At 36.3% G+C, this 14,252-nt stretch overlaps 1 protein-coding gene across 1 annotated transcript in view; it reads left to right on the plus strand.

The window, feature by feature from the left end:
- Positions 1 to 14,252, plus strand: part of ADCY2 (adenylate cyclase 2) — a 523,876-nt gene that overhangs the window by 379,998 nt on the left and 129,626 nt on the right. Inside the window, exon 5 of the mRNA XM_072605397.1 lies at positions 9,972 to 10,120. Coding sequence (XP_072461498.1) covers positions 9,972 to 10,120 — 149 coding nt within the window. The remainder of the gene's footprint in view (positions 1 to 9,971; positions 10,121 to 14,252) is intronic.

Raw genomic sequence — 14,252 nt, forward strand, 5'->3', positions numbered from 1 at the left:
GTAAGAAACCAGGGAAATTCATGATCCCATGTGTTCAACTATATTGATCGTGATTCAGAAGTATACCAGGATGTTTTGTGCACTCAACAGGCAACCTCAAATTATATTTAACACTTTAATTTCATTTCTCATCTTTCTCTCCTAAGCTGGAAAATAGTAGCATTATTAGTGGAACTAAGCTCAAATGGAAAATGGACAAGATTTTCATAGCAGAGGCTTCTTACTCTCTATTTAAGACTTATAACCAAAAGTATTATCTATCTCCAGAACTCACTTTTGTTATAACTGATTATTGACAGTGACCTAACATTAGGGAATTCAATATCATTTACCTGGAGGTAGAAGAGGTGAATGGTGATGAAGATGATGATGATGATGATGATGATGATTGATTGATGGTGGTGATAGATTTACAAAGTGCTTTCTTCCTCAGTGGCTCAGTGAGCTAATGCTTATGAAGTCTTCTGTCACTAAAACCCAATTTTTATGAGGCAGATTTTTAAATGGCCTAATTTCATAGTAATTCTGCTCTTAGAAGTATTATTAGGAAATGGCTTCTGATATTTCTCCCATTTAGAGAGCAAAACCTCTCTAATTGTGGGCTGGGAAGTTAAGACTTCAGCCTTGTCCTAGAAGAGCTCATGCTATTTTATGTGGCTCCAGAGCAGCCCCATGCCTTTATATTGTCAAGAAAAGAAGTAGGGGTAGGGAGAAGTCAAGAAAGTACACAACTGGTCATTGCTGTGTATGATAAATGATAAATACATTATTAATTTCTGTTTTTAAAAGGTTTTATTTTAATTTTTTTTTACAAAAAGACATAATTAAAAATGTGTGATGAAGTGAGGCAAGGAACAGGAAGTACGTACCAATAGTTCTTTCTGTTTGTTTTCTCTAAGCACTCAAACTATTGGAGTCAATACCTATGATAAGGTAAAATAGACTTCTATGTCTTTATTGTCCATTTGGAGGATACTTCTCTTGGTATCCCATGGTCTTGAAGAAGGAACTGGCAGATGACATTGCCAGAAGCCCAAAGTTGTACAGTTGTTCTATATATGTTTGTCTAGGGATGCAGTGTCTTTTATCCTTCCTTCAAAAGATCTTCCAAAACTCCTACTCAGATGGTAAAAAACAAAACAAAACAAAAAACTCTGTACTTATATTCAACTTTTCCAAAGCTAAGAAGAAATATAAATCCCAGGACCTTACATCTTCAATGACCATTGACTGACTGACAGTGGAAACTATTTCCAAATACTTCTTTTGAGGATTATCTCTTTGGTAATGTGGAAATTTCCTACAATCTCAACCAACTAACATAGGATAGCTATGGATTAGTTAGGGTAGTTCCTTCCCACATACCTATCTAGTGCTTGACATTCACCTAGAGAGTCAGTGGCATAGGGTAAAATCTATTCAATATTTTCTTCAAATCAGTAGTTACCTAAACTAAATTGGTACTGCTAACCAACATTTTCTCACTGAAAGTCAAGTTCCACTCTACTGAGTGCCAGTTGCCTACTTTAATAGCTTTGGTGAATATTCACCTTATTTAAAAATGTGTAATATGTAACGTGAATTTAATAAAATGTACAATAATACCTCCATAGAGTATAGCAGTACTTCTAATTTATACCCACTCCCTCTATCTATGTATATCCCTTTTAAATATCATAATAAGTACACAATTCTCAAGATTAACAAGTATTATCTTTCCTTATAGGGATGTAAACAGTTTACCTATATAGAATAACAAGTTTTTTCACCTTGTTTGCCTTTTTATGCTTCTCTTGAGACTTGTGTTTGAAGATCGAATTTTTTATTGAGTTCTAGCCTTTTCATCAGGGAGGTCTGGAAATCCCTTACTACACTGAATGTCCATCTCTTTGCCTGAAATATTATGCCCAATTTGACTGGGTAATTGATCCTTGGTTGTAGTCCTAGCCCCTTTGCCTTACAAAACATTATACTCCAATCTCTCTGATCTTTTCATGAAGAAGCTGCAAAGTCCTGTGTGATCCTGACTGTAGCTCCTCGACATTTGAATGGTTTGTTTCTGACTGCCTGAAATATTTTCTCCTCTACTTAACAGTTTTTGAATTTGGGAAAGATATTCCTTGGTGTATTCAGTTTGGGATCCCTTTCAGGAAGTTACCTGTGGATTCTTTTGATGACTATTTTGCCCTCTGTATCTAGGACCTCTGAGCAGTTTTCCTTTATGATTTCTTGGAAGATATTGTCCAGGCTCTTTTTTTTCATCATGACTTTCTGGTAGACAAATAATTACTAAATTTTCTCTCCTGGATCTATTTTCCAGGTCAGTTATTTTTCCAATGTGATATTTTGCATTTTTTTCATTCTTTAGATTCTATTTTATTGGTTCTTGATGTCTCATAGAGTCATTAGCTTCTACTTGCCAGATTCTAATTTTTATCAAATTGTTTTCTTCAGTTAGCTTTTGCATCTCCTTCTCCATTTGCCCAAGTTTTCCTTTAAGGAGTTATTTTCTCCATTTAGGTTTTGTACTTCCTTTTCCATTTGTCCAATTTTCCTTTTAAAGGAACTGTTCTCTTCAGTGAATTCTTTTTTCATATTTTTAAAATCATTAGCCATTTTTTCTCCTAATTCTCTAATTTGACTCTTAAAATCCTCCTTGAGTTCTTCCAAGAATGCTCTTTGGGCTTGAGACCAGTTCATATTTGCTTCTGGAGTTTCAGATGGCTATATAGTGTCAATGATGACCTCTTTGGTATTCATGTTTTGATCTTTGTCCCCATAGAAAGATTCTATGATTTTTCTTTTCAGGTTTGCTTCTTACTCATGATTATCATACTTTTCCTAACTTTTAAAGTGGATCTCTGCTTCTGGGGCACAGGGGGCTCTGTCCCACCATTCTTGTTCTTAGAACTTGAGGCTGTGTGTATTATGGCCTCTGGTTCTTTCAGCTAGAAGATAAAATGTTGCATCTTACCTGGTGCTGAGTTGGTTGGTGTGCCAAAGCAGAGGCCAGGTAAAGTCCTTCTGAGTTTCCCCAGAGTTACCCTGGAGCTAACTGTGTTAAGTGTGGAAGAGGGGTGGTCTGGCCACAGGAGATCTCCTTTGTTGAGCTAGACCATAGGCAAGTCCAGTGGTTGGTGAACCCTGTCTGCACTAGTGTCTTCCTGATTCCCCCGGCACACCTGGGGTCCTGGTGTTGGCAATTGCAGCCTCCACCCCCCTGGGGCTTAAGTTCTCCTCCTGGTGGGGTTGTCTGGGACAGCTCTGGTCCTGCGCTGGTCCACTTCAGCCACATAGATTTTCCTAGCTTCATGGGCTAAGAGACTGTTTACCTCTTCAACTGATCCTACTGTTCCAGGATTTTTCCTGGGAAAATATTCTATGGATTTTTCAAGGTCAACAAGGGAGGGGGGTGCCATTTGCCAATTACTCTGTTCAAGTGGATGATTTACAAACATTTAATCTGCAGACTGATAGTCTCAGGAGCAGCTGCCACAGTTACCTAGGGTTCTGCAGTTCTCTCTTGCTCATTTCCACTGGACTCCTGTCCTGGGCTGATATGTTTGAGAATCCGCAGTGCCATAGAGCAATACTTCTAAATGTATTTATTGTCACTTGGACACAACTATATACTGGTTTTGTGAATGAAGTTGTCTAAATTACCAGAATGACATGCTGAAGAAATACATATTCCTATATATAATGTATATAAACATATACATATACATATACACATACATATCTTCCTATTACAATGTAGATCTTGAAAAGAAAAAAAAACTTCATTGAGTCACGGCATGTAGAGATAGATTTAGCTTGATTCCAGCCTCCACAAATATATTTAAAGATCTTGGACAAGGCCAAAAATATACAATTGGCATCCCACTCAAATGCATAATCACAACAATATTTCAGTTTAAAGTGGAGACCATATGTGGTTCATTGCCTCCATCCACTGCAAATCAGACAGGAGTCTTGAATCAAATAATCAAGTGTTTGGGATAGTGAGATAAATAACAAGCCCTTATACATAAATGTGAGCAACATACTTGCCTCCCATGTAGGACTTCTGTATTTATGGGAAAGACGAACACATTTGAAGAAGAAACAAGGGGATGAGGAAACTGTCATGCAAAGCCAGATAGGGTTGGGAGTAGGGGCTGGGAATTCAGCCAATTCATATTTCCTCTCAGGTTATTAGTCTCACTACACATTATAAAGGTTGTTCCATACTAGGACTGCCTTCAGCACAAATTGCTGATTGCTTACCTCACATAGAATTGAACTCTATGCACTAAGTAGACAGCCTCTTATGACATGCTCTTCCTGTCTGGCTCCCTGACTTCAGAAGCTTCTCGCTCCAATCTTTGCCCTATGAGTTACAGGAGCATTCAGCAGATTGCTGATTTCCTGGATGGCACCATTGCAAACATACTCACATAACTCTCACTTCTACCCCATTTCCTTGCTTTGTGAGAAAAAAAATTCCCTGCATCCAGGAACCTTGTCTTGGAATTCAAATCCTGAGAATTCTAATCAAACATCATGGAAAACATAACAAAATGAGAAATACATTTCAATGTGCTCCTATCATACAAAAGAATAGATCTAGATCAGGGTGGGGAACAAGAGGCCGTAGGTTCCCACCCCTGATCTAGAGAAACCTGATAAAATACTGGACCTGGACTACAGTTGACCTGACTGTGAATTCCACCTCCCTTACTAGCTTTATGACAATGGGAAAGTCATTTAACTTCCCTAAACCTCAATAGGCTTATCTATCAGACAGGGATAGTGAGACCTGCATCGTCCATTTCACAAGGCTGTTGTGTGACTCAAATGAGATCCTCTGTGTTAAGTGCTTTGCAAACCTTAAAGTGTTATATAGATAGTTATTATTATTACTACTGCTGCTATTCTGATGATGATGAAGATACCTTGTAGGTAGTTAGAGATTTGAGTTTGAAACATGAAATAGAGATTGAGGCTGGAGATATAGATTTAGGAGTGATATGGATAGGGATAATTTGCATATAGGCATAGACCCAGACATGCATGTCCATACACACATACAGGCACACACACACATACACACCCACATGGTAGAAATGCCGCTAGACTATGTTAGCCAAGGACTGTCCTTCACTTCTATGCTTGTAGCCACAGTACTTAAATATAGTACCTAGAAGATTGTAGGCACTTAATAAATGCTGACTGACATTGCCATCTCTCTTGAGAATCAAGTTTTTTCTACATTACCAAAGTGAATTACATTTTAATACAAATAAGTCTGACGGAAATTCTTTTTCAATAATGTAATTTAAGTTTTAACATGCAATTCCATAAAATTTTGAATTTTAAATTTTCTCCCCCTTCCCCTCCTCTCCTCTCCCCAAGGCAGCATGCAATCCAATAGAGGGTCTACATATACATTCATATTAAACATTTTCACATTGATCATGATGTAAAGAAGAATTAGAACTAATGGGAAGAACCATGAGAAAGAAGAAACAAAACAACAAAAGAAAAGGAAAGCAAGTAGTGTGCTTTCATCTGCATTCAGACTCCAAAGTTCTTTCTCTGGATGTGGAGAACATTTTCTACTGAGTTTTGGAGATGTCTTACATCTTGTGTTTCTGAGAAGAGCTAAGTCTCTCAAGCTCAGTCATCGTACAATGTGGCAATTACTGTGTTACAATGTTCTCCTGGTTCTGCTCATTTCACTCAGCTTCAGTTCATATAAATCTTTCCAGGTTTTTCTGAAATCACCAAGCTCATCATTTCTTATCGCACAATAGTATTCCATTACATTCATATACCACAACTTGTTCAACCATTCCCCAATTGATGAACATCCCCTCAATTTCCAATTCTTTGTCACCACAAAAAGAGCTGTTATAAATATTTTTGTACATGTGGGGCTTTTTCCCATTTTTATGATCTCTTTGAGATACAGACCAAGAAGTGGCATTATGGGGTCAAAGGGTATGCACATTTATATAGATCTTTGGGCATAGTTCCAAACTGCTCCTCAGAATCTTTGGATTAGTTCACAACTCCACCAATAATGCATTAGTGTTCCGTTTTCCCACATCTTCTCCAACATTTATTGTTTTCCTGTTTTTTTTTTTCATGATTTGGGAAGATTTATTATTTGGAATTACTTAGCTAATTAATAAGTGCACTTATTTACTGATGCACTTCTGATGTTTCATTTGTCAAGAAAATAAAGATCTATATTGAAACAGCTGTTCACTAAAGAATTCATTGAGAAGTAGGAGATCATCTCAGTTGCTTATAAGGAGGTACAATTTTGAGGAGAACCATAACCTTATTGAGAATTTGGGCAGCCTTTCTTGCCATATTAGACTTCAAGGTCTTCTTCCAAATATTAAACATACCTCCTTTTCATGCTTCTCTTGATTCTTGTATTTGAAAGTCAAATTTTCTATTCAACCCTGGTTTTTTCAGCAAGAATGCTTGAAAGTCCTCTATATCATTGAAATTCCATTTTTTCCCTTCAAGTATTATATTCAGTTTTGCTAGGGAGATGATTCTTGACTTTAATCCTAGGTCCTCTGACCTCCAGAATACCATATTCCAGCCACTTTGATCCCTTAATGTAGAAGTTGCTAGATCTTGTATTATTGTGATTGTATTTCCACAATACTCAAATTGTTTCTTTCTGGCTGCTTGCAATATTTTATTCTTTACCTGGGAGCTCTGGAATTTGGCTATAATATTCCTAGGAGTTTTCCATTTAGGATCTCTTTCAAGAGGCAATTGATGAATTCTTTCAATTTCTGTTTTACCCTGTGATTCTAGAATATCAAGGCAGTTTTCCTTGATAATTTCCTGAAAGATCAAGGCTCCTTTTTTGATGAAGGCTTTCAGGTAATCCAATAATTTTTAAAATCTCTCTCCTGGATCTATTTTCCAGGTCAATGATTTTTCCAATGAGATATGTCACATTGCCCTCTATTTTTTTCATTCTTTTGGTTTCTCATAAAGTCATTATCTTCCATTTACTCCATTCAAATTTTGAAGGAATTATTTTCTTCAAGGAGCTTTTGGACCTCCTTTTCCATTTGGCCAATCCTGCTTTTTAAGGCATTCTTCTCCTCATTAGTTTTTTTTTTACCTCTTTTGCCATTTGGGTTAGTCTATTTTTTAAAGTGGTATTTTCTTCAATATTTTTTGTGTCTCCTTTTGCAAGCTGTTGACTTTTTTTTCATGATTTTCTTGTATCACTCTCATTTTTCTTCCCAATTTTTCCTCTACTTCTCTTACTTGATTTTCAAAATCCTTCTTGAGCTCTTTATAGCATGCAACCAATTCATATTTTTTGGAGGCTTTTGATGTAGGAGCTTTGACTTTGTTTTCTTCTGGTTGACTCTGCTTCCAGGAAAGGTAGGGGTGGGGGTGAGTGTATTGTCCCAGGCTTCAAGGATCTTGTATCAGTCACTCAATCCCTCACTGTCTGTGGACCTCCAGAAGCAGCTGTCCTAGCTGCTGCTTCTGCTGCCAGAACTGGCACCCCTTCATCCTCTACCCTAGGGCTGGGGCTGGATCCCAGCCAGACCAGGTCCCACAGAGTTCTCCCACTGACTTTTTATGCTGTCTTAGACATCTGTGGGTTTGCAAAGTATGGAATTCACCACAGTTCCTCAGTCCCATCAGGTCCCCTCTGACCCTTTCCATGCCAGCATGGCCTATGCCAGACTGTGCTGTGTTCTACTCTGCTCCCAGCCCAGTGGCATAGGTACCTCCCATTGATTTTCCAGGTTGTCTAGGGCACTCGTTCATTTTGTGGGTTGTGCAGCTCTAGAATTTGTTTGGAGTAATATTTTACAGGTATTTGGAACAGGGTAGAGGGTGAGCACAAGAAAGTCCCTGTTTTCACTCCACCATCTTGACTCTGCTCCCCATTTTCCTATTTTGTCAAAATAGGAAATCTGATAAGTGATCCAATAGGTGAGATGCGGTACCTCAGAGTTGTTTTGATTCGCATTTCTCTAATAAATAGAGAGTTAGAGCATTTTTTCATATGACCATAGGTAGCTTTAATTTCTTCCTCTGAAAACTGCCTGTTCATATCCTTTGACGATTTCTGAAGCAAATTCTTATAAATAGTATATATAATGCTGTGGTTCTATTGATGATTTTGGAAGCCCTGAAACCCATACACAATTAGTATTTACTATCTACTATTGAATTAATTTGAGGATCATCTGACAGAAATATTAATAAGGAAAATACTGTCACTTTTTGTAATTTTTCCTATTCATTTTTTTTTCACTAATTCAGTAAAAATCTTTAAGTATCTATTAAAAAGAAGACACTGTGCTAAGCATTGTGGAATGCATATAATAGAAGAGTTAGATGGTGAAGTTAGAAAGTTAAAATCAGAAAGAATTGAGTTTTAATCCTTCCTGAGACACTTACTAGCTACTTGTCCATGAGCAATTCAATTAACCTCTCTTTCAGTTTTCTCATCTGTAAAAAACATCATATAAAATAATAATGTATAATATGCTTAATAAGGTATAGTATAATAATATCACCTAATTCACAGAACTGTTGTGAAGATCAAATGAAATAATATGTAAAGTGTTTTGTGAAACAAAGTTCTGTATAAAATGCTAGCTATTATTGTTTACATATATGTATATATACATGCATGTGTGTATTTATGTTCATCTATACATATATATATGTATGTGTGTATATACATTATATATATACCCAGAATAAGAAGGAGTTGCTTGAAAAAGAATTTTAGATAGCTTCTCAGATAAAGGCCTCATACCTCAAATATATGAAGAACTTTGTAAAATCTATAACAATAGAAATCATTCTCTGGTTGATAAAAGGTCAAAGGATATAAACAGGCAGCTTTCCAACAAAGAGATCAGAACAATTTATAGTCATATATTTAGAATATTTTTATGCTCTAAATCATTATTGATTAGAAAAATACAAATTAAAATAATTTTGAAATATCATTTTATACCTATCACATTGGTTAAAATGATTGAAGGGGAAAGTGACAAATGTTAGAGAGGATATGGAATGTGAAATGGGGCATTAATTCAGTGTTGAGTGAATTGTGAACTGATCCAAACATTTTGGAGAACCATCTGGAATTATAAAGAGTTATTATACCTTTGACCCAGCAATACCACTACTAGATCTGTTTCCCAAAATGATAGGAAAAAAAAAGGAAAAGAATCTATATGTTCTAAAGCAGCTCTCTTTGTGGTGACAAAGAACTGGAAATTGCGGGGATGCTCATCAATTGGAGAATTAATTGCTGAACAAGTTGTGGTATATAATTGTGATGGTATACTACTATGCTATGCTATAAGAAATGATGAGCTCAACAATGTCAGATGGATAGACTTGCTACCTTTATAAGGATTGTTTTACAATGAGTTGATGACTGCCTTTCCTTAGATTGGAGTCACTGGTGGAGCTCCATAGATGAATCTTAATTATTATGGATAGTTTAGCTGTGACTGCCTTTGTGTGGAAAATAAAAAGTGGCATCTTGGCAAACTTTTACAGTAGAATAAACCATATATGTTGGTTCCCAAGTAGAGTAACAACAAGAAAAACAAAAAAACCAATGTTTTCTTTCTTAGGTTAACAGTGTTCTGGTTATATGAATGGCATTTCTGTTTCAATAATTTAAAACTCCAATTTGAAATATAATCTCCTTGAGGAAGAAACTGTGTTTTTCTTTATTCTCTGTAGAGCTGAACACATTGATGAAATTCAATAATGATAAACAATGTAATAGCCCTCTCTGCCCATGGAAAAATTATTTTTATGTGTTTTGGTTGATGGCGACCTGGATCAAGATGAGTTTTTTTTAAAATTCAGTGTTGATTTTTAGTTCCTATTTATACAATGTTAGTTATTTGAAATATCCTTAGTAGCTGTTTTTACTAATCACTACTTTGTTCTAGGAGCGTCTTCTGCTCTCTTTACTGCCTGCTCACATCGCCATGGAAATGAAAGCAGAAATCATTCAGAGGTTACAAGGACCCAAAGCAGGCCAGTTGGAAAATACAAACAATTTTCACAATCTCTACGTCAAGAGGCACACCAATGTGAGGTACTGTGCTTGTTCATGTTTGTCAGCAGAATTTGTCACACAATCTGGCCAAAGAATGAATTGATTTCCCTATGATTACATTTGGAGTCCAGATCTTAATGTTAGATCATTCATTTTTATCTGTTATTCTTATGATCCTATCCCCTGTTTTAACTATTGTTCTATGTACTGACAAAGTGAGTGTCACCTTCATGTCTGATCTCAGGGACTTTGCAGTCATAGAAAACATTCATTTGAGAGCCTCCGTACTTTCTTGGGATATCTTTCTTTCCCAATCATAATTCTACTTTTTCTTAAATGAACATTATTGAAAATTATTTAGATCCAATTTTTGAAAAGCACCTTAATAGAAACAAATTTGTGGTGAATGGAGTGCTGGATTGGAGCCAGAAAGACCTAAAGTTCAAATCCTTGTTCACCTACTTGTTATATTAGTAACAAGTACTACTATTAGTAAAAATACTATTATTACTATTTATGAATAAGTTGCCATTAATAGTTATAAATATTACTAGTAACTAATAAGCCATTTAGCTTCTCCCTGCCTTAATTTCCTCATCCATAAAATGAGTGGGTTGGATTCACTGGTCTCCAAGGCTGTAAATCCAAGGTCCTGTGCAATGTTAGCTGAGACTCTGGCAAGTGGTTACTCCCCAAAAGTCCAAAGGCAAAAATGATTGTGCTTTACGTAACTTACAAAAGCATGGCACTTTAGTCATTGACTAAAAGCAAATGAAAGCACCACTCAGCAGTCACATAAACATCAACAATATGAGTTATCAGGAACGCTCTGCTTAAGTGCTTTGAAACAGGGTAATTAATCTATATCTTGCAAAATCAAAGCAACCTTTTAAGATGCTAAATACACATTCAGTGTAATTCAAAGAGCATTTATTAATACCAGCTATGTGCCAAGAAGTAGGCCTTATCCTTAAGGAGTTTGTGGTCTACTGTAGAGAAATACGTACACAGAAGAACATTTACAACTATATAAAAAAATGACTGAATATTGGTGGGGGAGTGATAGGGTGAGGGACAATCTGGAAAGATCTCACTGTAGAAGTGTTGCTTGACCTGAGCCTTGAAGGATGCTAGGGATTCTAAGAGACAGAGATGAAGAAAGCAGACTGTTCCAGGCATGGGGAAATTCATGTGGACAGGAGAGAATACCATATATGGGGAATGTTAAGAAGGCCAGTTTGGCTGGGAAGTAGAATGCATGAGGAGAAGTATTGTGAAATCAGTCTGGACAGAACAATTGAAACCAAATTTTTAAGGGCTTTAAATGTCAATCAGAGGATTTTTTTTTTTAATCCTAGAAGCAATAGGGAACCATTGAAATTTCTTGAGCAGAAGAATCTGGTCAGATTTGTGCATTATATCAGTTTGGCTGACATGTGAAGAAAGGACTGGGGAAAGGCAAGACCAGAGAGAGGGAGACCAGTCCATCCGATAACAAGCATTTACTGAAAGCCTGTTATGTGCTAGGCACTCAGTATCCATAAATAGATAAAAATGAAAAGACCTTCTGTGACACTGGATGCTATTTAGGAGACTAGTTAGTTCATTATTACAGTAATACAGGTAAAGGGGATGAGGGTCTAAATTAGTGTGAGTATCTGTAAGTAGAGAGAAAAGAACAATTTTAAGAAATGAATATTCTTTCATATTGATTTTTTCTATACACAAACACGTCCTTTAAATGTCAAATTAGAGAATATTTTATTTGGTCTTTTAAATAATTTTCCAACAAATTAAAAAAGTTACTGACTCAGTAATCTGTTCTAGAGGTTCTGAACCGTTTGTGTGCTATGGACCTCTTTGGCAATCTAGTGAAGCCTGTAGAGCCCTTCTCACAGTAATGTTTGTAAATGTATAAGATAAAATACGTAGAATTACAAAGGAAACCAACTACAGTTATCTCTTCCACATCATGAGTGAGAGTGAAAGAGTCAGGGGCAGAGCACCCCTGCTACGCGGAAAATCTGCGTCAAATTGTTTGGCTCTCTTTTTGTACCAGAGAAGAAGTCTGATTGTTTTTCCTTTTTTCTTTTATGAAGCGTTTACAGTACTTTATTGTAAAATATGGGTTAAGTGTTTGACCACAGGCTGTCTGCTGGCCTTCACGTGTTGTCTGTGGCTTCTGCAAAACTCCCCCAAAATTCCCATTTAATTTCTTATGGTGACCCACGACATGTCAAAATCATGATGAAGAAAGTTACAACATGGAAGGGGTAACTATATATTGAAATGTAGTTATAAAATATTTTTAAGTGAGTTCATGGAGCCCAGTTTTATCCAAACAGTACTTCCTTCTCCCTGGATGGCAGGATGTGTTCCTTTAGCCTAGCTGACATCCATTTCACATCGCCATCTAGCTTCTGGGGGGAGATCTGCTCCAGGGCAGTGCTAGGCTTCATCATGGAGCAGTTTCCAGGAGCACCAGGCATATCTGGATATTCTGTTTAATTATTGCTAAATAGAATAGCTAAAGATTCTGTAGAACATTGAAAGAAGGTGACTTTGTAAAGGATAAACTAAGGGCCCTCTTACAGAAAGGAAAGACAAGCAAGATGGTCTTTGAAGACAAAAAATATATGTATCTCACTCTAGGGAACATTTTTATATGTTATAATTAAAGTTAAGAAGCTTGCAGAAATTTCTTAACACAAAGAAAACCTGATTATAGAAGATTCCAGAATAATAAGTAATGAAAGGATTAAAAACATCAGCCTGGCTAGATATTGCCAGCCCTGAAGGCATAGGATTTTACTGAAAGGCAGCATTTACAGTACCTGATAAGAGAGAATATTCAGCACACAGCTATTCTGCCTCAGATGCAGACCAAAGTTCAGCCATCACTCTCTAATCCCTATAAAGGTTTGTAAGTGACTGATAATCCACACTTGTAAAGATAAGCATAGATTTAAATGAATGGAGTCCCAGAAAAGCAAAGGTTGAGTCCCATGGCAAATATCTTTGAGTCAACATTAGCTCTGATATTCCAGGTTAAACGGAACTCTGAATGACTAAAAACAAACACAGAGAGCTGTTAAACAGCACTGGGAAATCAATGGCAGGCAGACTAAAATTTGGTGAAAATGATAACATGGATTGTGTATTTTAAAATGACTTGAAAATATATGAAATTTAAACAAATACACAGAGACATGCACAAACCAACCAAAGAGGGCAAATGGAAAGTGAATTTGTGTTCTCCAAATGTACTATACAAAGTGTGTTACTGTTCATACTGTAAGAATAAATAATGTTTACTTGCTGACTTAGGCAAAGAAGTGCATTTTACATTATTAGCGAATCCAAACCTATCTATAAAAAGTATGCTGATAAATGAGGCAGGAACTGAATGGTGGCTGTTGTTTTTTTTTTTTTCCCTGAAATATATTTTATTTTATTTATTTATAAAAAGTGTATTTATTTTTCACCTGAAATGAGCAACATACTTTTATGAAGCAACATGATAGAGGGTAGAGTTAGAAGGATTTGGGTCCATAATACTCCTCAGATACTTAATAGCTCTCTGACCTTGGGCAAGTCACTTTAAATTTCATTAAGCTTTGATTTTCCAATCTGTAAAATAGGGATAAAAAAATAGCACTTCATTGGGTGATTGTGAGAATAGAATGAGATTTTAAAGCATTACGTAAATGTAAGCTATTTATTTTCCAGTAGTTATCTAGAATCGTTAATGGCAAGTATGAGCAAAGTATGAGCAAAGTATGAGCAGAGTAAGTTAGAGTTTGGCGTGAGGGAACAGGAACAGAGTTTCCAGCCAGTGAATCCAATGGCAACACATTAGAGAATTCAGTAAATTAATTGTTTGCCAATTCACTTGAATATGAAAAATCAATGTTGATACTTAGAATAAAAGTGAGAAGACAGGCAAAGATATGCAAATGCAACTATATTGATGTTGGCCTAAAAAAATTAAGTCATATTTAATTACTCAAGTAAATGATGCTGAGCACATTATTTTACCTAATGTTCCCTTAACGTAGCAGGCTGTTGCGGGTCCTTCATTTCACTTTGTCAAGTGTAGAACTGGAATTCAAATAGGATTCTTTGGCTAAAGCAACTAGGTGAAGATGGAGGACCTTGAATTCATGTCGTG

Source organism: Notamacropus eugenii, chromosome 4, assembly GCF_028372415.1.
Source record: "Notamacropus eugenii isolate mMacEug1 chromosome 4, mMacEug1.pri_v2, whole genome shotgun sequence".
In the NCBI taxonomy this organism is placed as follows: domain Eukaryota; kingdom Metazoa; phylum Chordata; class Mammalia; order Diprotodontia; family Macropodidae; genus Notamacropus; species Notamacropus eugenii.